Genomic DNA, 22,379 nt, shown 5'->3' with positions numbered 1-22,379 from the left:
AAGAATTCAACTTATTTTTCAAGGTATTGGAAAGAAATTAACCGTTAGCCATGAAATGCCCAAAATTTTAACCGTTAGCAGGAGCAAGTAAAGCAGTGGGCTCCTGCCGTTAGCCGTAAGAGCCATCACCTCATTGACACCCTCAGATTAGTGATGACTGAATTACTAAAAAAAAAACTTTTCTAGAGGGAACTACAGCAGTAAAACGAATAGCCGTTGAGATCTTCCGTATCAGGAAGGGCTGAACTCCAGTGGTGCCTCTTGAGTTGAGGCCCTTCCCAGATTGTATTTTTTCTTGGATGGTTCTTGACTCGCGCAGTTCCTTTCTCCATCTGGTGTAGATGGAGAAAAGATAGCTACCAAAAAAAATTTGTAAAATATACTGAAAGGTCACCTAGGATCCAAGAAAGGAAGGATACAGCGTAAGCTGCAACAAGACGGGAAGTTAACTTTTGTATAGTTGAACAAATGACTGAGTTCTCAGCACGTTCTTTTTTTTTAAGACTGATAACTTAAAACCTCTCTACATGTTACCACTTTGCCGCCGTCAAAAAGAATCCATACAAGAGAAAATATGAAATGGCACTTTGTGAGAAGATCAAATACACCTGAACCTCGCAAACGTACATTCTCCAAAGAGAAATCCACCTACATAGGAGAATTAGATAGTCGAATTTCCGAACAGTTTCTCAAAGCCGAAAAAATTAAGCCCGTCAGATGCGCAGGTGTGTGAACCATTTCATCTCCACTCACTCGTAGCTATTTGCTGTCACTGAGTCGGATTGCAAAATAACAGAAAAACTTATTCATTTTCCAAAAAAATCTGAGCAGTTTTTCACCGATCCTTAACAGTTCTTAACTTTTTAAATCATAAACTGTCAAAACTGAACGAAAGTTAAGACCTGGTGCCAAATAAAATGTTCATAACAACATGTAAAATTTTACTTTGTATCATTTCACAAATAAACCTATTTATTTACATAGTTAAATTACAAATATTATAATCCTTCGCAATAAAAGCATTCTTATAACTTAAATAACCTCTTAATTCAAAATAATACCCACAGGTAATAGAGCGATTAAAAAAAATTTTAAATGATACTGTAACAGTTATTGGTGCTGAAAGTTACACAACAAAGGAAGAAACTTTCTTTGCTAAATACAAAAACATATTTCAGCACAACACGAAATTTAAATCTTTGGCATGTTTACAGCGTAGTTTCATCACAAGAGAAAGAAAGTTCTAAAAAACTCTAAAATAACTCTATTACACCAATTTTTGCATGTAGCTTAAAAATCAGGTGCACGAGCAATAAAAATTGAACACGGATGCATGTCATTAGGAACCAGTCATAATATCGCCTGGGGAGAGAGAAGGTCGGAGAATTCTGGTGGAATCTTGCCTTGGAGAGGATCATGTAAATTTTTATTGCGACACAACCAAACTCCCCCAACCCCCCCTCCCTCGCGACGAATAATGACCAGTCCCTTATATGGATTAGAAAGGATGCTTGAGCTTTCCTATCCTTACGTATCTGCTGGTGAGTTATGACAGTCAAAAGTCACCAGTTCAGTGGTCAGTAAGATTATTGCTCTTCTTTGAAGCGCGCTTTAAAATCTAACCCCCCTCCAGCCCCCAGAAATATTAGCTGGCCTCGTAAAAAGACAAAATCGTTTGTGACCAGGGTCCCCTGTCATGGGCACGCTCCAAGGCAAGCTATTTGTGCGCTCTACAAATTGGTTCCTAACTCGCGTAGAATCTCGGACAGAGATGGTCCAATGTCAGTATTATTATCGGGAAACACAACAGCATGACCCGCGTCTTCTTGTATCTCAGCCATTAAACACGCTTCTAGATCAAAATTGAGAAGATCAAAGAGACGCGAAGTTTGCTGCTCTAGAAAGCGCGATGCATCCAGTCCTACAAAGCCTGATGTATCCGAGTCAACCTCGGGTGATGTTCGGGTTTCTGATGTAGACTCCTCGTCCGAAGATGCGTCGCTATCAGGCATCATCTCAGGTAATGAATGCGCCTCGAGATCTGAATCAAGAAGTCCTTGACAACGAGCAGAATACGCTCTTCCATCCTTATCGCTGATTGCTACTGTCCAATGTTCGTTCGAATATGCATATGATTTGTAAGCGCTATAGAAATCCTTCACCATCACTTCCTCAAAAACGCACTCCTCACTGTCTGCGTCCTGTTAGAATATAGATAATGATGAAATTAAAATGGTTTATTTGTATTTATTCACCTATTTATTCATTTATTAGCGATACATAAACAGATTGGCCCAGTTCGGCTTCAAAGCTGGTTCACATGGGGGCCTGGATAAACAACAAGGAGGCCAGACCACAACACTGGGAGCCACGTTCTTTACTCTTTGCAAGAAGTGTATGGGTTTTCTAATGTTCTAAGTTATTTTCGTAAGAGATCTACATTTTATATCTAGACTCACCGTGGCGCGAAGAGTTCCAGAATCATCGATTGTAAGAAAGAACTCGGTTTCTACTCCTGCAATTTTCACTAAGCCGGCCCCCACTGAGCATATTTCTACGATTGCTGTCAAATGGAAGTAAACACGCTAGTTAGGAACTCTGTCATCTAATTTATCTCAATTAACTTAGAGAAAAGGTAACATAACATGGAATTGACCTCTGTAGCAGATTGGATTGTCCATGCTATGAAAAATATTAGATTTGATAATGAAGTCCATCAGAGCCGCGAGTTTAAAGATGAGCAGGCGAGTTAAATGTAACTTAGGATCCTCGCTCTTCTAGCGACCGAGACAGCGACTAAGAACGAATCAGGTCCACAAGCACGGGAAAAGTTGTAAAATTAAGGAACCATTCATTATTTATCGTCGGTGGGAGAGGAGGGGGTCAGAGAATAGGGGGGGGGGGTCATATTGGTTCTAAAGGGGAACGGAGGGAGGATTAGTCGTTGCCAACTAACTGCCGAAGGAGGGGGAGAGAGGGGGTGGGGGGTCAAAAGAACATCGCAGAGGCTTATGGGGGATGAGGTCAATTTCATCAAGACACAACCAAATTCCACCTTTCCTAGCTCTTCCCTCAAGCGACGAATAATGCCCGATCGGGAAAAATCATCAGGTTAGGTAAGTGACCTTGGTCTGATGTAGAAGAATTTTGACATCGCCGTAGTCTGACTTCGTTTCCGGCTTAAAGTAAGCCTTACTAATATGTCCCAAAAGTTACTTGTCAACAGCTGTGATAGCAATGCTTAAGAGATCCATTGATTAAAACCATTATGAGCATTTTAAAGTACTGACAGTTTTAAAATGGTTTGCTTCCGAGTACAGCAGTCGATCATGCAGCAAAATGTGTACAATGAGGGTAGTCCTAGAAAGCTTACAGTCGGTGTCAGTGATAGCCATATATTTCGACTATCTTAGCAACCATTCGATATTTAAATCGCCTGGGGTCGGGAGGGGGGGGGGTATTGGCTTTGTCACAGAGGGTTGTTCAATACACTTAAACCGCTACAATTCGTCAAAGGGCATGTACGGGGGGTGTCACAATAACATTTACCTGATCTCCCTTAAGGCTTTGTAATATTTTCATGATCCCCCTTCATTGGCAGTTTATAGGAAGTCAATTTTCTATAGCAGCCCTCTCACTGCTCATTTGGCGACGACTGATCCCCTCCTATATTCCCCTTCAAAACCGCGTGATCCTCTCTCAAAATCCTCCACCCCTCCGCCCCCCCCCCCCCCCAGTAGTAATTCCCTCACCAAGAACGCTTTTTGTCAGTCAAATTTAATTACATTCGAATGACAAAATTGTTGAGTGTTCCAATTTGTGGTGTTGTTGTTGGCTGCAGAACCTAAGCAGCTTTCGTCAAATGCAATCCGTCTAATGTTGACATCCGCTCAGGTTGTCCAAACGTCAGTCTTTATTACAGAGAATAGTCCAATTCAAGGCTTCCCTCAACAATCGATCACGTACTTTTTTTTTTATGGAGTAAACAAAGCTACAAAATGTAAACTTACCATAAGGGCAATCTTTCTGCTTTGTTCCTTTGACACTACCATCCGGTTGAATCGTTAAATAATAGCCACTGCGGAAAAGTAGCCTTCGCCTCCTGCCACATCTCCTTCCCATGAGAAACTCGCAGCAATCCTCAGCGTTCGTGTTTCTGGCGTGCTTCTCCCTCCATTCCAGCGGCGAGAGGGGTGGTGTCCTTTTATTCCACTCTCTCTTGAGCAGCTCTTCCCAATCCGTGTGGCGAAATGGATGGGCTTTGGTCCTCATCCGGTAATTTCCTCGTCTGGAACTTCTTGGGAATGGGTGAACAGGTATAGGCATCTGTCTTTTTACTTCGCAAACGGTGTTGTCGTAAATACTTGTCATCCTGTGAGACTGCCGAGAGAAGAAGATTAAAAAATTTTTTTTTTTTTTTGCAACCTGTTCTATGCTACATATGTAAATCACTGCGAGCTGTCGAGGCTTGTAATGTAAAGTAGTCTAATTCCACGAAACCGCACAACCGGGCTATCAAGTTTCAGAGGTAATAATTTTCAGTGTTTCACGTCAATAGACAACCATTTCGAGCCGAGTAGGAATTTCGATCGATGACTGGCTTCTAATCCAAGATCTTCTTTCAATCAGGAGACCCAATCCCGCTGGCCTTTTTGAACAATAGCAAATCAAACGTGAGTTATCCTTCTCCTTAGGGAAAGCTCGTGGTTGTCACACCAAGTCGTGGGGTTCGCCACAACGCGGAATAAAGGAAGATTTTGCCGCCATTAACATAGCCAAAATTGCCGGTGGATTGTGAAAAAAAAAACCTATGTAAAGAAGGGCATTGGAGCATGTCTCACCACTTAACAAACACCATACCAGCCAGTTATGCTTAGTTCGAAATAGTTCTTGCCGAATGCACGAGGACTCCCAATGCCAGCTTTTTAAGCAAAGACCGGCAGGACAAACTCGTTTGCACGCTGACTTAAATTAACCTGATCACTGCAATATTGTGTTTTTTCATAGTTTACCTTAAAATAGATATCCGAGTGTTTCTGACGTTCATAATGATTGTGTGAGACGAGAAGGTATTGTTTCAGGTCGTACTACTTGATGGACCATCATTGATAAAACACGCGCATTAATTTGAAGCTTACGATAATCTGGGGATACCACTGACTTTACGGTAAAGGATCTATCGAAATTCTCTTTAATAGCACGTTTTACCTACACTTAAAGCATGTTGCAAAGAGGCTCAAAAAAGATCTGACTAAAAATAGGTAAAGCTCGACTGAGAATAGAAGAACATCAAAGTTAACCGTGTTTATCATATGCCATTCTGAGATTCAGAGGGATATAAGAATATTTGTTTGTGTGTAATCCTTCTGTGTTAAAACTTTAGCCACTATAACTAAAACTCAAGACGTGCTTACCAAACCGAAAGAACAAAAGGAAAAAATCCGGCTCGAGCCGATTTCGCTTCTTAGAGTTTGTGTCACGGAAACGTTACGATATTGTAAAGTATACAACAAAATCCGAAAGAAACGGCAATGCTAGCTACCGAACGAAATATAAATTGTTGATTGTAAAAACGAAGCTAGATTTCGCACATAAAAAGTATTAAGATATTATCTTTATACTGAGGTTCACCAGAGAATAATTATAAGTGATTAAAAAAAAGACAATTTACCTTAGAGATCCACTAACGTTTCTCTTGTTATTCGGGGTTTTTTTTAGTGAATGTTTTAGTCAATGTGGTTAAAATGTCTTTCTTACAACAGCAAATTGTGCAATTAACATTTTTCTGTGAATCTTTGCCTTTTGGTCAGAAACCACTCGTTATAATTTAAATACATGATTTCCCATGTATCAAGCCTTGATACGTCAGTTAAAACAATTATTTATCACATACTTCAAGCTATCAATCATCAACTGTCTATGTTAAACGTTTTGAGCCAAATTTCGATCTTTAAAAGCTTATTTCTGGTTGTTTTTACTTTGCAATTTTCGAATTCTACCCATCATCAAAGTGTTAGTGAGAGATGAGGACTTTGTCACATTTTAAAACGCCCGCAAGAGATTTCGTGCGAAGGCGGGATGTTCTGTTTCGTCGAATCACCACTCGGCCGTTAAAAAATGTGGCCTTGAACCTAAGAAATGGCCCACGCCAGACGCAATCAAAGCAGTATTCGTGAAAATTTCATGAATAAAGAGACTAATGGCGCCATTAGTAAGTGCTATTTTGTGTGTAAAGGGAAAGAAATACTTCTATTCTAAATGCGAAAACAATTCTTGCCATCCTTGTAACTATTAGTTCCGAGATAAGATCGAATTTCCGAGTGAAACGATATCTATATATATGAGAATGATGAGCACTTGTGAAAAATATTACTACAAGTGCATACAAGTACAAAGGCACGTACCAGCTTCAACCGAGTGTTACTAAACTCAAAGGCTATTGGAAGTAATAAGACAATCAATATTAGTATATTTCTACATTTGTCCGTTAAAATGACAGTTTTCCTCAATTTTTGACCTGTTTTAGAATTTGGACACTTTCTGGCAACGTAATATGAAAAAAGTTGTGAGGATGTTTGGGATCGGAAGTGTTTTCGACAGAGGTAACATGCTTTGTGCACGTGCGGAGAAGATAGCACTTTTTGATCCCTAACGTGACGGAAACAAAGGATATAAAACGATTAGGACTATTTCAATGATGTTGAAGGGCGTCACAGGTATAACGAGTTGAAATCATTTTATTGGTATACGGATTTGAATCGAGGCAATTCTGTAAATCCAAATTATATTTATTGGTTGTACTCTATAAGTGGCTGACAAAAGAAACAATTATTCTTCAAACAGTTGACACTACATTGCAGTACATATAATTAGTGTTTGATAAATTGGATCACAATATTCGAAGTTTTAGACAAATGTCTTGTATGCACTTGTTAGTATAAGCATTGTCAAAGTGACCCTTGTAGTGACAACTCGAGATAGTAAATTTTGTTTTAAGTCGTCCATCAACGAAAATTCCCGTTTCATTATTTGAAATTTTATTCAAAATAAATTGTATCAACTAAAAGTGATTTATAAGGCTTTAAAGACCGAGGAGGAGGCCGCCTCTTAAGTTGGCAGTTGGTAACCTTCTTAACAGTAAAGAAAAAAAATCACTCTTCACGAACAAGAAAAACACGTAGCAATCAATGCATTGATTAACCTAGCACAGGAAATTTCCCCTTGCAACAACAATGAACAAATATTTAATAATAAACCATAGGTAGAAACAAAGAGTAGAGTACGTACATTCCTGTCTGTGATATTCATTGCAAAATTCAATTCCATTTCCAAAAAGACCCTTTGTGCTCCCTCATCAAATATTAGCGATCGAGCAGATTTGGATGTTCAATATCAGCTTTAATTTTGGAGTTCATCGGATATTGCGGGAAAAGTTGATATCGGAAGCTAGTAAACGCACGCGATTTCCCAAGATCTTAAAGAGAAGTTTGCGGAGGAAAACAAAATGGAGCGTGTTTGTCTACTTTTGTCTGTTGTTTACTAGTTTTTGTTTTGTTTGGAGATCCTGGTTGGCTATGTTGTTTATCTTCATGCTTTTGATAATCCGTGCATGCTTTCTCTCCAGTGCCAGAACGGACGCCCATCCAGTGACCGGCCAAAGTTTTTAAACCTTTTAAAGCTAAATCCTTTCAGTTAAAAATTGCTAAAATAGGCTTAAAGTGAAAAATGATATCCAACGTTCAGTTAATTAAACTCGGTGTTTTTTGCACGTGAGTTCCCTTACTTTCCGTGTAGACGTACCTTGTGACGAGCAATACGGAACTACATGCAACTTGGAATTAAGGATCGAAGCCGTAAAAAAAAATTTGATTCCTTAAACTTAAGGAAGCCTTTCAGAGGGAACAATATACGTAAACAAGACTAGTTATGAATGGAGAAGATTGGCAAACGACAAACTTGTCTAAACTTTCCAAGATGCACATGTTTAGTAGCTTTTGTAGATCACGCTCCTCCGGTCCGAGTTCATAGTATTTTTAATTTTTTTCAACAGCGAAAAAAAATTTTCTTGCGACCGTGACCTGTTTACACTGAAGGATTTAACACTCGATATTTATCGGACGTGACAGGTGAAGTCAACCTTGCGTGTGTCCAGCGTAAAAAGCATTTGTTATGCAAAGACACTGCGATTGTGTCAGTGGACGCCAGCATAAAATAGAAAATGATTTTGGATTAACCGTGCGAATGGCCAAGGAAATTTCACAATAGAAAGGCAGAGAAGTCATTCTCTATCGATCAACGCTTGGCACAATTAATTCGTCAACCGCACATTAAAACTCTTCGATAGAATAACAAGTAGGTTTGACGGTTTTGTTTTCATTGACGTCGCTGATCCCTCTAATGTACTTTTGCTCAGTTTTTTTCAGTCTAGGATCGCACCCCATGAAGTTCTAGTTGTTACAGTCTTCCGGATTATAAGACTCAAGTGGAGAATCTGCTAACCGAAGCAACTTTAAACAAGATTTGCCTGTTTAAGAAGTCTTTACTAAATCATAGAATCCTTGTTGCGAGACATCACTGAGATGTTTCATAAAGTGACATATTTTAACACAATCCGGTTTATAGACAAACATGATAGTTTCGCCCTTTGCCACCTAAAATGAACGTTATGCTAAAGATTAACGCTAACATTCTCATTAGGGGCATAATATAAACGCTCTTAACGAGTTTGGCATTCTTATCTTAGAAGGACGCGTTCGTCGATTTTCATGGTCTGTGCTAAACCTTTCCAATTCTTAATCTCTTTATCATGTGACCCCTTAAAATTGTTATTGTTATCTAATCGAAAAGTAACTCAACTGCTGTATTTACACACCACTTGAAGGAATAGTTAGGAAGCAATAACGTAAATTTAAAGGTCAAAATACCTTAAAGATGTTCTCCAGTCAAGTTTTTCTCCGAAATCATAGCAATTTTAAACGACGATTGCATGAAGCGTTTTCGCCCCCTCTTTTGACCGGATATGACAAGGTAAACAGCACCGCGTAAATATTACATTGTGATGCTAATAAAAAGCGCAATGATATAGCGTTTATTTTTCTCCAACGACGCGTAAGGAAGATAGTTAGTTGCTGAGTATTGTTGGTAAACCACAACATATTTTACGGCCCACGAGCCATTGTTCTGAAGGACAATATCGCGAGGCTTAAACTGGCCCGAGGGGTTTGTAAAATACGACGCCGTACAGACTCCATACGAGGGACCTTTTGTTAGCATTCTCTCCGAACCTTATCTCCTTTATCTTATCTTTCTTTTAAAAGGACAATGAAATTTCTAGACTTATCAATTGGTAGTTTAATACGTTCGAAATCACGCCTTTCAGTCATGTACACGATGAACTATGGCGATACCTGCCCAGCGTATAACTTTGAATAGCACAAAGTGTCACACTAAGGCATCGCGTTAGACTCACCTCTTTTAAATGGTGGGTACACTTGAAATAGTTCCTTCAACAACCGTAGAATCTCTTGCAGTGGAATTATTCTCAGTTGACACCAGATTTAGTTTGCAACAGACAAGGGAATCACCACGTTTAGTTGGAGTTTAAATTTTTTTGTCTCAAAAGGTGCTCATAAATATAGTTGTTGACAGATGTCTGTTGAAATGAGTCGCCTTATGAACTGTCATCGCTTCATGTCAAAGACGTTATTGTGATGCCCTAAAAACTACTGTCTTTTGTTGCGGCAAATTATTTCAATTAGCACGTGTCATTTGGTGCAAGAGAGCAGATCGAATATCGTTGTTTGAAAGCCTGGAACTAATAAAAATCTTATTGTTTTGGTTTTCCATGATTTGTTTTCAGGCCAGTAATTTACTTATCTCGTTGCTTACCACAGAAGCGAAGAATGTGATGGTAGTCGTGATAACACGAAAAAGGAAAAGAAATACATTCCGGGAGATGGCGTGGAATATATTTCGAACCGGAGGTGTTGTCAACCGCGGGCAAATATTTGCCCTCTCATGTAATATCAGGAAAAAGTTAGTGACGGTTTCCGTGCACTAACTTTCGCGCACAGTTTTACTACTATACATGCGTACTACTTGGCAGAATTTGTCGGCAGTTCTAGGCCGCAGGGGTCTAACACATCCAAATGAACCTTATGAAACTCGGCAATATTTGGCCTTTGGAGTATTTTACGCCAGAGTAATGGCGACCTGTTACGGTCACATGACTTAATAAAGCTCTTTCGATGTGCAGCGCAGTTTTTCTTGAGATCAAAGCTTGGAAAACTCAAACGAAGCAAATTGAACATGCCTAAGCACATTCAAAACAACGGCTTGAATCATCAGAAAATGATCTAGGAAAATCAATTCGTCCAAAATATGGAGACTGTATACTTTATCTAACCTTGGCCCCCAGAAAATATAATAGTTAAGCCGATATATGTATATTAGTGTTTCGATATTTTATGGCTGTTTGTACATGGATCCTTGGCAAAAATGTGTTGTATATTTAACATAATTAGCAAGTTTAAATTAAATAAAGTCTGCGCCAACTTTTTTGTTATGAAGTACAAACTACTGACGCATTTCCTGGGTGTTGTGAATTAGGTTGAACAATAAACATCGGGGGAAATTTTTTGAAACATTTCCTCAAGAAACGTAGTTACTTGTGACAAAATCTCAATTATGGAACGGTGGCAATACAAAAATAGTGACACAATAAACAATACTAAAGTGACGATATACTATAAGATATTAGGGGCTAAATTAGTCGAGTTCAAATCTATTCCAGCGACACGAACCATCCGGAATCTGCTCAGACATAATAAACGAGATAAAATCGAAACAAATTACATAAGCCCGACATCTCAATTTTTTCTGCAATGGCTCTTACCGTAATTCAATTTGATGAGTATTCTCTTCATCTCACAGAACAAATATAACTAACCAATACTCACCTTTATAAGTAGGGTCAATGGGTTTCTATGGCTCTGAATCGAATATGGCGAACTCGCCGGTAAACTCGTGATGCAACACGTTCTATTACTCCAAAGAACTGGCTTAAAACCACGTTTTTCGCTAATTTTCCTGTTGAAGCAAGCACTTCAGGTCTGTCAATGAATAATTTCCTGCGTGTTTACGAGGGCAGGTGTTAAGTTACGATCTCTATTTCCTTTCTCAGTGACGAGGTGTTTATTCAGGGATTCGCGTCTGAAGATTAAAACACAAAAATTTCCGTCACATTTGCTGACACCTTGGAGATAAAAAAAGGGGAAAAAAACCGCTAAGTGCCTCCTGTACTTGACAGCTCTAGTTGATAAGACGTCAAAAGTTGGACGCCATAAAAAAATAATAAATTGATCTTTAGGCAATATTCCAAAGTTCTAAAATATCCATGCATATATCCCATGACTTTGTAGGTCAGCTGAATCGCACGGGGCACATTTGCGTGTAGCTCGTTGATCAGTGATCACCGCCGCTTCCGGTCATAGTCCAAAAACCCACTCAAAATAGTTATGCTGATTTAATGAAAATTTGAACGTTTGTGTAATCCAATTCTTTAAGATATGTTCGACGTAAAGTTACAAAATAAACAAAAATAAAACATCATGTAAAGTTAATGGAATCTGAAAGCACTTGGGAAGTTCACTCGATTCTTATTTTTTTTCCTTTTGTCGAGGAGTAAGGAAAGGGGTTAGATTTGATTAGCACACGTCTCGCAGGTAAGCAAGCGTTTTTCCAGCTATTTTGGCATTTGTTCAAGTTACAGCTATGGTAATCAAACTAAGGGTAAAGAGCTATTCAAGTGACTCTCTACCGGCTCAAGAGGTAGGAAAAAAAAAAAAAAAAAAAAAAAGAATTGGATTCCAAATGTCTTCTAATCCATAACTCTCACTCTAACCTGGCCGATGCACATCACTCGTTTGGGAGTTTTTTTTTATATTTTATCAAAATAACACCTTTTAGCTGACAGTTGAAAGTTTTTTCAATTCTCATTACCTGTTTGCTGGACAACCCATTGATTATGTTGAGATAATTTACATTGCAATCAGATCTGAGAGTAAACATAAGATACCCTTGAACTTCCAGGTCTGACCCCAGCCAACTAATAATCTTGTTTCAGTCGTAGATAATATTTCTCCAGGCTTGAACAAGTCAACAACTAACTTATTTCATGATGCGCTTTGACTAATTTCCATATTCTATAATAATACCCCGTGAATAATTTCGATTTCCATCGATCGATATTTTCGCTTCAACCGAATCTCCGATTAAGCCTCGTGAATACTGGTTCGGATCGCTTCAATAATCGCACATGGTGTGTTTCCAAGCACTTAATGGTTTTTGTACATACATATATATACATATATATATATATATATAGTAAACAATGTTGCTTTCACTTTTATACTTTTAAATTGTAGCAGTAATTGATCCGAGCGGCCTAACGGATACCCATACATCCTATTTCTACCTTTTACTGTGCCTGGAGTAAATGAAAAACGGTTTCAATTCTCGGCACCGACATAAATAACAAATGAAAACCTTCCAATACGATAAAAAAGATTGTTGCATTATCTTACCTTAAGATAGGAAATCGTTGAGACTTTAGACGATCAGCACAGACAATTTCGTCTCTTCTAGGTCCCTCTATGAAAAACTGTGCCCACGCAAACGGAAGTACCAGAATTTGCGGTTTTGCACCAGATCGTCTACCTAAGTGCTACTGAAGAAATGAAATTTCATACTCTGATCATGCTTGCCTCTTCTATCGTTATTAAGTTTCTCTCGGTTACTTTAGATGTCTCATGTATCCGACAACGAGGTCTATCGGCCACAATGGTAATTTTATTTTAGATATGACACAGGACAACACCTCTTCAGATTGCAATGTGATATCATATCGGCCCCCTTATTTCACTCCCACGAGATCGAAAAACAAAAGAAATGAAGTCAAGCGCACATCCTCTTGAAATCTCCTGCCAAGCTTAGCTAGATACAGAAATTCAAATTTGCACTGTTGTATTCTAAAATTGTTTGGTCTGAGTAGCTACATTTCTTTGTTTCTGTTTGTTTGCCTGTTCCATGTCTCCCACAGACCGGAAGAAAAACTGTTATGTTATTATGAAATAATAAAAAAAGCTGAAATCGCTCCTTTAATTCCCATGACCAAGCTGTAAGATCTTTCGCTGTATCAGTTTCATTTGTCAGAGAGCAGAGTTTAACGGGATTCTTCCGCTTTCATTACCTCCTAATCGATCGTGAAACCTGTTGCAGAGAAGGTGCGAATGAGGTCATCTATATATATTTACTGTTTGATCCTCTGTCATTCAAATAAAATAACCTTCTTGTAAAAAAAGATTAAAGTGATTTTCCGACGCATTTATTGAGGATTAAAGCTGAACGAAGTCATGGTAAATAAGGAGATGTGCATAAATAAGTTACATTTGTACGGATGTGGTCGTTGGCTCGGATGAAGTCAAGTGCTGGTGAGTTAAAACTTAATAGTGCAGCCCATCTCAGTTAGAAGACGAGCACGCCACATCATGAAAGCGTAATTCTAGTCGAGATGCATATGACTATGTCAAAGTTAAGGATAAACATGACATAAAAGAGGAGCTGGCGCGTAATGAAGGAATCGAACGCAAGCTAGCGCTATTTTTCCGATTTCCGTGATATCCTATGTTCCACCAGTCTCGCCGTATGGCTAGTAAATTTTCCGCCGGATACGGTGGCCTGCATGCCATAAATAAATACAGGCAGCGTATTTTACTCACAAAAAAGTTTGTCTGATTTTCATCGGAAATATACTTAGGCGGAAGCTAGATAAGCCAGGTCTGAAGGGCGGATGGTTTATGATTGGTTACCAAGTGTGGTATACAGGCTGATATAACCGAGGCAATGTTATGCAAATCAAAAAGTGCTATCTGTGGTCAGTTCAAAATTGATGTTTATCTTATTATAATATAGCTTTAATTCGTTAAAGGGAAATCTAATAAGTGCATCGGATCGAACCGCGTGACCTTGCTCTCGCACTCATGCAAGTGATTTGCTTTAATGCATACCCCTCCAAAACATGATTTTTAACGAGGGGGTTGGGAAGGGGCACACCAGAGTCCTCTTATTTCGGTGGTGAATGATGGGCATCAAGTCTTGTAATGTCTTCAAAAATTGTTTAGCAAGTATTGTGGTTAGCGAAATTATATGCCCTTAAATAAGAATCCAGCTATGCAATATCAAGAATCGGTCATGGGCAGAAAGGACACTGCCGAAATTGTAAATGGTCGAAGAAAGAGAAGCGTCGAGAGTTTATGTCGTAGACCGGAGGAGAATATTTTGCCTTTGCTATGACGTCTAGTCCCGGATAAGGATAATAAATCGTAGGTTCTGTGCATGTCTCCTGCATCTTCTCTGTACTGGCCAGCAGGGGACGTTATAGAGTCTATAATCTTGTTGAAAAAGAGAGTGGCACGCAGCTCCTGGAGTTGCGGCCAGGCCTTGTTATTGTGAATATAAGCGCCCATTTGAAACAGTTTTAAGCTGTACTGGGCCGAGTGGGCCACCTATCTAAATATCGAAAATAGATCAATGAATAGATAAAGTGAAGTTTTCAAGATTCACAAACCATAGGAAACGAAGTCATCAAGGGCAGACGACGGTTAGACGTCCCAAAATGCCTTTTGAAGGGCTCATTGGCACACGAGGTCCGGTGCTCTTCAACATGACATAACCAACTTGGCCCAGCTTTTCAGTAATTTGTAGCCTTATTTAATTACCTCTCAACAAAACCACCCCTTCATTTTTCTTCTATAAATTTTCCCAACCTCTTCTCTGTTTTTCAATCAATTAACACTCGAGACCACCACGCTTCCTTTTGATAAAGATCATGCAATTCCGGCTCTAAATTTGCGGATAATTTTTCCGCCCTTGGAGCAAATATTGACTCATTATATGATGACAGAGACTCTTTAAAATTACATTCCGGTTGCTTCAATACTCACAGACATTTCCGCGGTTTGAGAGCCTATCACTTTTCACCATCTGGCTAGAATTCGCTCTAGTGCTCTCAGAAAGGATCATGACATGAGGTATACACACCCTGGCGAAAATTTACCGCAACAGAATCAGAGATACTTATTTGAAAAGAAAGAATTATGTCTCTAATGGTTTCTGTTGTTAACGTACGAGGTTAGTTAGAAATGAATCTCCAGAATTTCCTTCCTGTAGGCAACAATAGGCAGGACATAAAAACGCACTATCAGAAGATGGAATTGTCCAAGTGAAATGCACAAAGAACGCCCTCTTTTACTCAAAAGATATTCAAACGACCAAGGTTATCTGAAGAGAATCGACCCCGGTACAACTTCTTCACAGAACTACTGACGCATGGTCAGCCGCCTTTGTCTCGAATGCGCAAGCATTCCGTGCAGTGTTTGTGATAAGGCTTCCTGGCCTCAATCTTGTCTCCTGGGTCGGTCTCTTCTGGTAGAGTGGTGAGTACTGTGATCTCGGTGCTACTAGTACAGGATTGATCAAACTCCGGTTAGGTACTCGAAATAAATGTTCTTTTTCAACCCTTAAAGTAAAGGACCTAATTGATTGAATTACCCCATCGCGTTAGGCGGATTAGCGAAAGGTGTCAGTGTTCGAGTGCTTCCTGTCTAAATTAATCTGTTTTGTTTTGATGAAGATACAAATTATTTCGCGGGAATACAATTAAGAATAACGAACAATTTCAAATTAAGATAATTAGAACTAATTTCATAGAACCCTTCCACGTCTTTTTTAGAATCAGTCTGATGGTGATCTCGTTACACTTAACGTAATTTCTGGCTCAAAGTTGGGCATGCAACGGTCAAAGCTGAACACAAAGGTGCTTTAGCTTTAGCTTGTAAGACTATGAAGCACCTTAAAAAACACTCTTTTTCTTTTAAAAGTAAAGGAAAAAACAAAGGTCCGTCTGGAGCTGGAATACCCTAAAAATGACTAAGGTTTGGGAAAGAAAGGTAGCTTAGCTAACCCCAGTCTTCTCTCATTTTAGCGGGAAGCGGGAAAGTCCACAATGCACCACGATTCTCCATGGTCATGTTCACCGCGTAAAACAAACACAATTCTGTTGTCAAACTGATTTCTAATCGCCAATCCTTGGATTACAGCTTTGCCATAACCGTGTGTTCAATATCAGATCAATGGTAGGTTATTTCAATTCTTCTGCTTCATCAACCCTCGCCCCCCTGTGATTTTATTTCGAGTACAAAATTTGCAAACAAACGCTTGTTTGATGTGATATTGCACGAGTCTTATGTGATCGTTTACGATCGTTAGGGAGTGTAAACACCGGGAATTACAAAATTTGAACCAGAAAAGACTTTGTATAAACTTCATGTTAAGACACTGATCCGTTGCAAAGCCTTGCGCGTCGTTATAGTTTTACATCGTCTGGAGACTCCATAACTTAACTTTCACATCGTGAAATGCTCCGTTTGAAATGGAATTCTTGTGTTGCTGCCTAGAATAAGACGCGACGGTTAAACTTCTATCTTGAATTTGTGTTTACTTTTATGCTTTTCGTCTTATGAAACTGGAAAGCTATTACCACTCTTTTTCTCAAGGGAATGATCAATGGCGATTTTCCTGTCGTAAGTTGCAAGCTTGTCAGATTGTGTTCATGTACAGTGGTTTACCCCCATTAAGTTAAATTTCTGGATCGTGTTGCATCGAACATTTTCAATTCTTGTTTTAGCCTCGTGTAAGTTTACTTGAGAACCTTCAACAGTCCTTTGTTGCAATTTTTATTCCGTTTAGTACTAAAAATTCCACTATCTGAGTATTTTTTCACAACGGGCAGTCTTACATCTAGGGGCTGGCTGCTTTATTGTACATTGTTCATGATATTGTTTTAAAACGTGATCATTCATCCTCAGATTACTTACGTTAAGTTTTTTCCAGTTAGGAGTTGGGTTATACATCCTAGATATGTTTAAGTTTACAGTGATAATATATAAGTAGAGCCTCTCTTTGGTGCAAAAATTATGTATGGTTATTTGTCCATGAACATTATCTGTATCAAGATATAAACAGTTTACCAAGAGCAAAGCTTGAAGAAAGCTATGAGCTTTGAGTAACAAATAATGTCCAAGGACAAATGTTTGTACATATTTTCAGGCAAAACAGAGGCTATTGTGTTTATTATCCTTCAAATGTTTTGAAGGAATGTTTATGAACAGCTTATTGTATGCAGCGTTTGATGTTTTCTTTGTGTGTTCTCTGGTATGACTCAATAAACAGAAAAAGATTTCCCTTCTTCTGTAACAACCATAAAACCCTCAAAGAGCTATCCTAGTGGACATGCATGTAAGGTTTGAAAATTGGAGAATATCACTCGGGTGATTTGCTCAGATATCACCCAGTGTTAGCTGGGGGATATTTGTTCACGTGCTGTGTTTAGACCAATTGCACAGGAGCAAAAATATTTGATGGATCATAAAAAGTTGTATACAGTTATGAGAAAACAGCAGTCAGACATCAGGCACATGCAAAGGGATCAATTTTGGCTCCCTGCATGCCAACCTCAAGTGCTACATTTAAAAAAAAATACATGACAAATGACTGCTGTTGAGGGAAATGTGTGAAAAATGATTGAAATATTCATAGAAATCTTGATAAAGAAAACTGAACACTTTCCAAACACAAAGCTTATTCAAGTACAGGTATCCTGTTGATTACCATTCTGTTTTGAGCTTAACCAAAAAAGTTACATTTTACTAAAACAATGTGAACTAATGGCTTGAGTAGTTGGTTGTTTGTTACTTGTGAAAGAGAACTTGATCCTGACAGCCTAAAAGCATGCTACCACCAGGTAGTCATTGCTATGTTCACTCTTGCTTAGAACATTTGATTGCTCTGTCAGTGATGAGAACCTTCCATAAACAGGGTGTATGTGTATGTGTATGTGTATGTACCTGGATGAATAGGCTGAATAACTTTCTTTTTCATTCCACAGGCAGCATCATACAGAAAAGGGGCTCTCTCGACAGGGCAGAGGAAGAAAACAGGTTGGTTTGAACCTTATAAGAAATTTTATGTATTACTAAATGAATTTTGCCTGTAGCCAACAGACAACAAAGCCACCCAATTACAAAAAAAAAAGATTGTGAGGGGTATATATATTTATAACTTACCCATTGATTTTTGCATGACTATTGGCTATTTTACATCATGAAGGGCAAGATTACTGGGCAGTTATCACATGATAACCACTGTCGTTGTTGATATATGTCCTCCGATAATTTCTGTGGATAAGAAACAAAGCCAGCCAAACCATCCTTCACCTTTATGCTTGTTGGTTTCTATCAGAAATATCACTTGCTCCTAGCTCTTAATTGTTCAATTTTTTCCTGTGTAAATAGCATATGGACAGACTTTCCATGAAGTATTTAGTGTACACTTATTTTCCCCAATATCAACTGAAGATAATCTGGTTTTATTAATTGAGATGACATCATGAATTGGCCACCATAAAGAGTTTCTAAAGCTGATTTTTCAAGCATTAGCCCTTTGTCAGTTGATTGATTGCTAAATAAATGTGCCTGTTTAATTCAGGTCCAAAGCCAGAATTAACAGAAGAGCAGAAACAAGAGATTAGAGAAGCATTTGATTTGTTTGACACTGATGGATCTGGGACGATTGATGCAAAAGAGCTGAAGGTAAACGGTATTTAGTGTTTCTACAGAAAAGTTCTGCTAGAACCTATAGTATGTTCTTGGGTCTTGTTCCAATTTTTTAACATATTACTTTAAATTGCTTAAAACAGAACAAAACTAACCAAACCACTTTAAAAGTAAGCAATTTTTAAACACTCAGGTACTGCAAGTGTTTGTTTTTTGATTTGTAATGTTGTTGTAGGTTGCCATGAGAGCACTGGGTTTTGAACCAAAAAAAGAGGAAATCAAGAAAATGATATCTGACATTGACAAAGATGGATCAGGTATGATAACAATTTGAAACATTCTCATTACTGACATAATAACTTACTGTTTAACTTACAGGTATGTTGCAGGTGTGTATTGTAATGGTTCCTAAAGACTTAACAATTAATATTAGCTTTAACATACAGCGATAGTTTCAAAATGAGTTTCCTCAATTTTCACATGTGCTGGTGCCATTTATATCCTTGAGTCTTAAGCTGAACAAGCTCTACCTGAAGCCATACTGAAATGATCTTTTTCATTCTCTTTCTTTAGGAACTATTGATTTTAATGAGTTTCTCCAAATGATGACAGCAAAAATGGTGAGCTTAACACACATTACTTTTTGAACGACATTTAAAAAGAGTGAACCATGGACAGTGAATTTTTGTTTCACACTAATGTTTTTGTTTCCCTCTCTTTATTTTGTGCTGCTGCATAATCTGTGAAAGAAGGAAGATTGTGTTTTCATATAGACTGTACATTGATGAATACTGATTTTGTCAACATTATCAATCAGGGCGTGAAATTAACTTTTTTTTCTGATAGCCACTTGGCTCCTAAATTCTTCAAAGTGGTAGCCAATTCAAAAAAGTTGGTCGCCATTTTCAAAGACATACAAAATCTTTCTTTACGCTGTCAGCGTACTAGATAGACCCTCCAAAATTACGTTAGGGAAAAGATTCCTTAACGTGCTACAAAGTGGACACCAGGATGGATGATATACAACGTTCAGGCTCATCTAAATCCAAGATGGCGTCTAGTTATCGATCGAGATGCATGTGCTACGTTTTGGAAACAAACTTAACGAGGAAGATTGCCGCGGATTTATCTTTGCAAGTCTTTTTAATTCACTATATCTCTTGGTAAGGTTATGTTGAAACGTTCTAGTCGCCAATTTGGCGACTAACTTTCAGGATTTGGTCGCCAAAGTGAAAAATTTAGTCGCATTGGCGCCTGTATTAGGCGCAATTTCACGCCCTGTCAATGATACTACATAAATTTTTTTTTCATACCAGATGCAAATGCTGTAACTGTACAGTATTGTAACCTTTACAATACTGTAAATTGTTTTCTCTGTCGCTGATTTTTGTTATTTCCTTTCAGAGTGAAAAAGATTCTAAAGAAGAAATTCTCAAAGCATTCAAACTCTTTGATGATGATAACACGGTAAGCATAAAACACTCGCATACTGTATAAATATGTTGGATACGAAGTGTCCTTGGAGATATCAGGAGTTTGAAAGACTTCCCGTAGGGTTGGGGTCTCTTTCAAAATGAAAAGCAGTACATTGTCAGGCTAAGTTTTTTAGCTATCCAGGTCTTAGAAGTTGTGTATTTGGTATAGCATGTGCTGAATTTGACCAAATCTAAGAGAACTTACTTAGAATTTTTTTTTTTTTTTAACAGGGAAAAATTTCATTTAAAAACCTTAAAAGAGTTGCAAAAGAACTTGGTGAAAATTTAACTGATGAAGAATTACAGGTAAGATTCTATTGTTTATGAGCTCTGTTGCACCTCCCAGGAGCAGTCTGTTGGATAAAACAAATCTGTAGGGTTAAAAAATGTTTGTTTTGTACTTATGTATTAAGCAGGACAGCTCTGTTTGGCCATGACTTCTCTGAAAAGTGTTGGGGAAGTAGAGTAGTCACTTGTGAAGCTATAAATGCAAGAGAATGCAGGCGTTTACTTTGTGTAGCAGTGAACAGATCTTTTCAAACAATTTTAAAGCATATGAAGGCAAAATGAAAAACTTTTCACCAAACTTTGTCAGCGATTGGTGAGGCAAACATTGGGAGAAACCTAAATATTTCTTATGCTTACCCACCTCTCCCTTTCCTTCATGTTAGGAACAGCAAAACAAAATTTTTAAGGGGTTTCAGTTTCTAAAGAGGTCCAGTCAACACCCCTTTAACTCCCCTGAGTAACCAAGACAGAATTTCTCCTTACAATATCAAATACATTATCATGCAGATAAGGGATGGGAATAAAGAAAAATATCAATTAGGGGATTATTAGTTGATTCATCACCAAATTCTCCACACAAACATATTGAGTATTATTTGTCAGACTGTAAAGAGAATTATTAATGAGATCTTGGCAGTGAAAGGGTTCATTTGTTTTTTCTGTTTTGCAGGAAATGATTGATGAGGCTGACAGAGATGGTGATGGGGAAATTAATGAAGCTGAATTCCTTCGTATTATGAAAAAGACAAGCTTGTATTAGACCTCAGTTCTGATGGCAGCAGATGTAAAAACAATGTTTTAAAGTGTACAGAATGTTGTCTTTCCATTCAAAGAAGTATATCATCATCATCATCATATGACGCCAGTGATCTTATACATTAATTAATCAGCTAACCATTGCTCAAAAAATAATGCAGAATTTGTCAGTCTTAGTCACTTTATTTAACATTTACTATTTTTGATCAGCTCTTTGCAACAAAGTTTTCATTGATCACAATTTTAATTTATTACATTTAGAGGGAACTCTCAGTAGCTACTTAACACCAGTGATATGTACAGTTGTCCAAAAAAGATGACCAACAGCAGTAACAGCAGTGACATTTTAATCCTTCTGGTCAAGTCTGATCATCTTGAGGGCAAAACTAATTAAAATAAACTTGTTGAAAATCAATTACATCAGGATTGATCAAACTGGACCTTAGAAACTGTCTTTAACTCTTTAAATCCCAAGATCTGATTGTTAATTCTCCCCTCTAGCAGATACACATTTCCTGGTCAAATAGTAACAAGAATTTGGTGTTAGATCAAGATGACAACTTCTACCTGATCAGTTTGAGTATTCTCATTACCTGTTTGAAGGATAATGTGTGGATATTATATGAGAAGTTACATGTTAATCACCTCTGGGGGTTAAAGAGTTAAGTCTCGGATACTTTGTTTCTAGAGTTTGGAAACTAGTTAATGGCTTGCCTTGCTTCCTACATCTCTGGCAAGAGCAAGGTTTTTTTTTTTTTTTTTGATATAGCTTTTTCAGTGCCCCCCTAAATCAGTCCATTTGTAGTTAAAGAGATTATAAGATATGCACGATTTTTATGCCCACTCTAAGATGTAAAAAATATATTTGGTTGATTTGGTATATGATCTTAAAAACAATTGTGACCAGGAATATTGAGTGTTTAATGTAGAGCTGTTCATTGTCTATGTGGTCAATGCATTACTGTGAGGCACAAGGCAAAAGCACGCTTAAAAAAACTCCCAAACATCGCATTTCTTTATTTTGTCTCATGCTCTCGTATTACACTTTGGGCTGTTTGTCACGCAGAACTCTTGAGATTCGGCTTTCTGAAGCTCGCTGACTTTCGAAACCAGTGTCCAATAAATTGGTATTGTTAATCGGTGTGTAACGATCGGTTCGTCTTACAATTGTGCATGAAACGCCCTTTTT

At 38.1% G+C, this 22,379-nt stretch overlaps 2 protein-coding genes and 1 long non-coding RNA gene across 13 annotated transcripts; 2 read left to right on the top strand and 1 right to left on the bottom strand.

The window, feature by feature from the left end:
• Window positions 1–934: 934 nt before the first annotated feature.
• LOC113667405 (uncharacterized) lies at window positions 935–12,856 on the bottom strand. Of its 9 annotated transcripts, none has more exons than XM_089192147.1 (5): window positions 12,585–12,856; window positions 10,959–11,088; window positions 4,011–4,380; window positions 2,460–2,563; window positions 935–2,201 (listed from the first exon to the last, which is right to left on the bottom strand). In XM_089192147.1, exons 3-5 carry the CDS (start codon window positions 4,369–4,371, stop codon window positions 1,731–1,733), a joined length of 936 nt encoding a protein of 311 aa, XP_089048273.1. In that variant the 5' UTR covers window positions 4,372–4,380; window positions 10,959–11,088; window positions 12,585–12,856; the 3' UTR covers window positions 935–1,730. The 9 variants fall into 9 exon arrangements, with proteins under 9 accessions (XP_089048273.1, XP_089048272.1, XP_089048271.1 ...); XM_089192146.1 differs by having other exon boundaries at window positions 10,959–11,254; window positions 12,585–12,845; XM_089192145.1 differs by having other exon boundaries at window positions 10,959–11,211; window positions 12,585–12,823.
• On the top strand, window positions 9,359–10,575 carry LOC149035070 (uncharacterized). Its single transcript, XR_016182494.1, has 2 exons — window positions 9,359–9,481; window positions 9,860–10,575. It is a non-coding gene; the product is annotated as an uncharacterized LOC149035070 (long non-coding RNA).
• LOC113667409 (uncharacterized) lies at window positions 11,680–22,084 on the top strand. Of its 3 annotated transcripts, none has more exons than XM_089192156.1 (10): window positions 11,680–11,723; window positions 15,229–15,494; window positions 16,043–16,193; window positions 18,005–18,056; window positions 18,604–18,707; window positions 18,907–18,988; window positions 19,245–19,291; window positions 20,076–20,138; window positions 20,378–20,452; window positions 21,105–22,084. In XM_089192156.1, the coding sequence occupies exons 3-10, from the start codon at window positions 16,191–16,193 to the stop codon at window positions 21,192–21,194; spliced, it is 516 nt and encodes a 171-aa protein (XP_089048282.1). In that variant the 5' UTR covers window positions 11,680–11,723; window positions 15,229–15,494; window positions 16,043–16,190; the 3' UTR covers window positions 21,195–22,084. The 3 variants fall into 3 exon arrangements, with proteins under 3 accessions (XP_089048282.1, XP_089048283.1, XP_027039026.1); XM_089192157.1 differs by lacking the exon at window positions 11,680–11,723 and adding an exon at window positions 13,386–13,490; XM_027183225.2 differs by lacking the exons at window positions 11,680–11,723; window positions 15,229–15,494 and adding an exon at window positions 13,389–13,490.
• The last annotated feature ends 295 nt before the right edge of the window (window positions 22,085–22,379 follow it).

Source organism: Pocillopora damicornis, chromosome 13 (genome assembly GCF_964200805.1).
Source record: "Pocillopora damicornis chromosome 13, jaPocDami1.2, whole genome shotgun sequence".
In the NCBI taxonomy this organism is placed as follows: Eukaryota; Metazoa; Cnidaria; class Anthozoa; order Scleractinia; family Pocilloporidae; genus Pocillopora; species Pocillopora damicornis.
Note: the sequence above shows the minus strand (reverse complement) of the source record. Positions and strands in the feature narration are given on the sequence as shown.

Bases quoted from the DNA above. Each gene is read 5' to 3' on its own strand.
- LOC113667405 (XM_089192147.1), bottom strand. From the start codon at position 4,371: ATGACAAGTATTTACGACAACACCGTTTGCGAAGTAAAAAGACAGATG. The intron at 2,564-4,010 runs GTAAGTTTACAT...TCCATTTGACAG, and splicing joins GCAGAAAGATTGCCCTTATG to CAATCGTAGAAATATGCTCA. The intron at 2,202-2,459 runs GTGAGTCTAGAT...ATATTCTAACAG, and splicing joins CTGGAACTCTTCGCGCCACG to GACGCAGACAGTGAGGAGTG.
- LOC113667409 (XM_089192156.1), top strand. The intron at 19,292-20,075 runs GTGAGCTTAACA...ATTTCCTTTCAG, and splicing joins AAATGATGACAGCAAAAATG to AGTGAAAAAGATTCTAAAGA. The intron at 20,139-20,377 runs GTAAGCATAAAA...TTTTTTTAACAG, and splicing joins TCTTTGATGATGATAACACG to GGAAAAATTTCATTTAAAAA.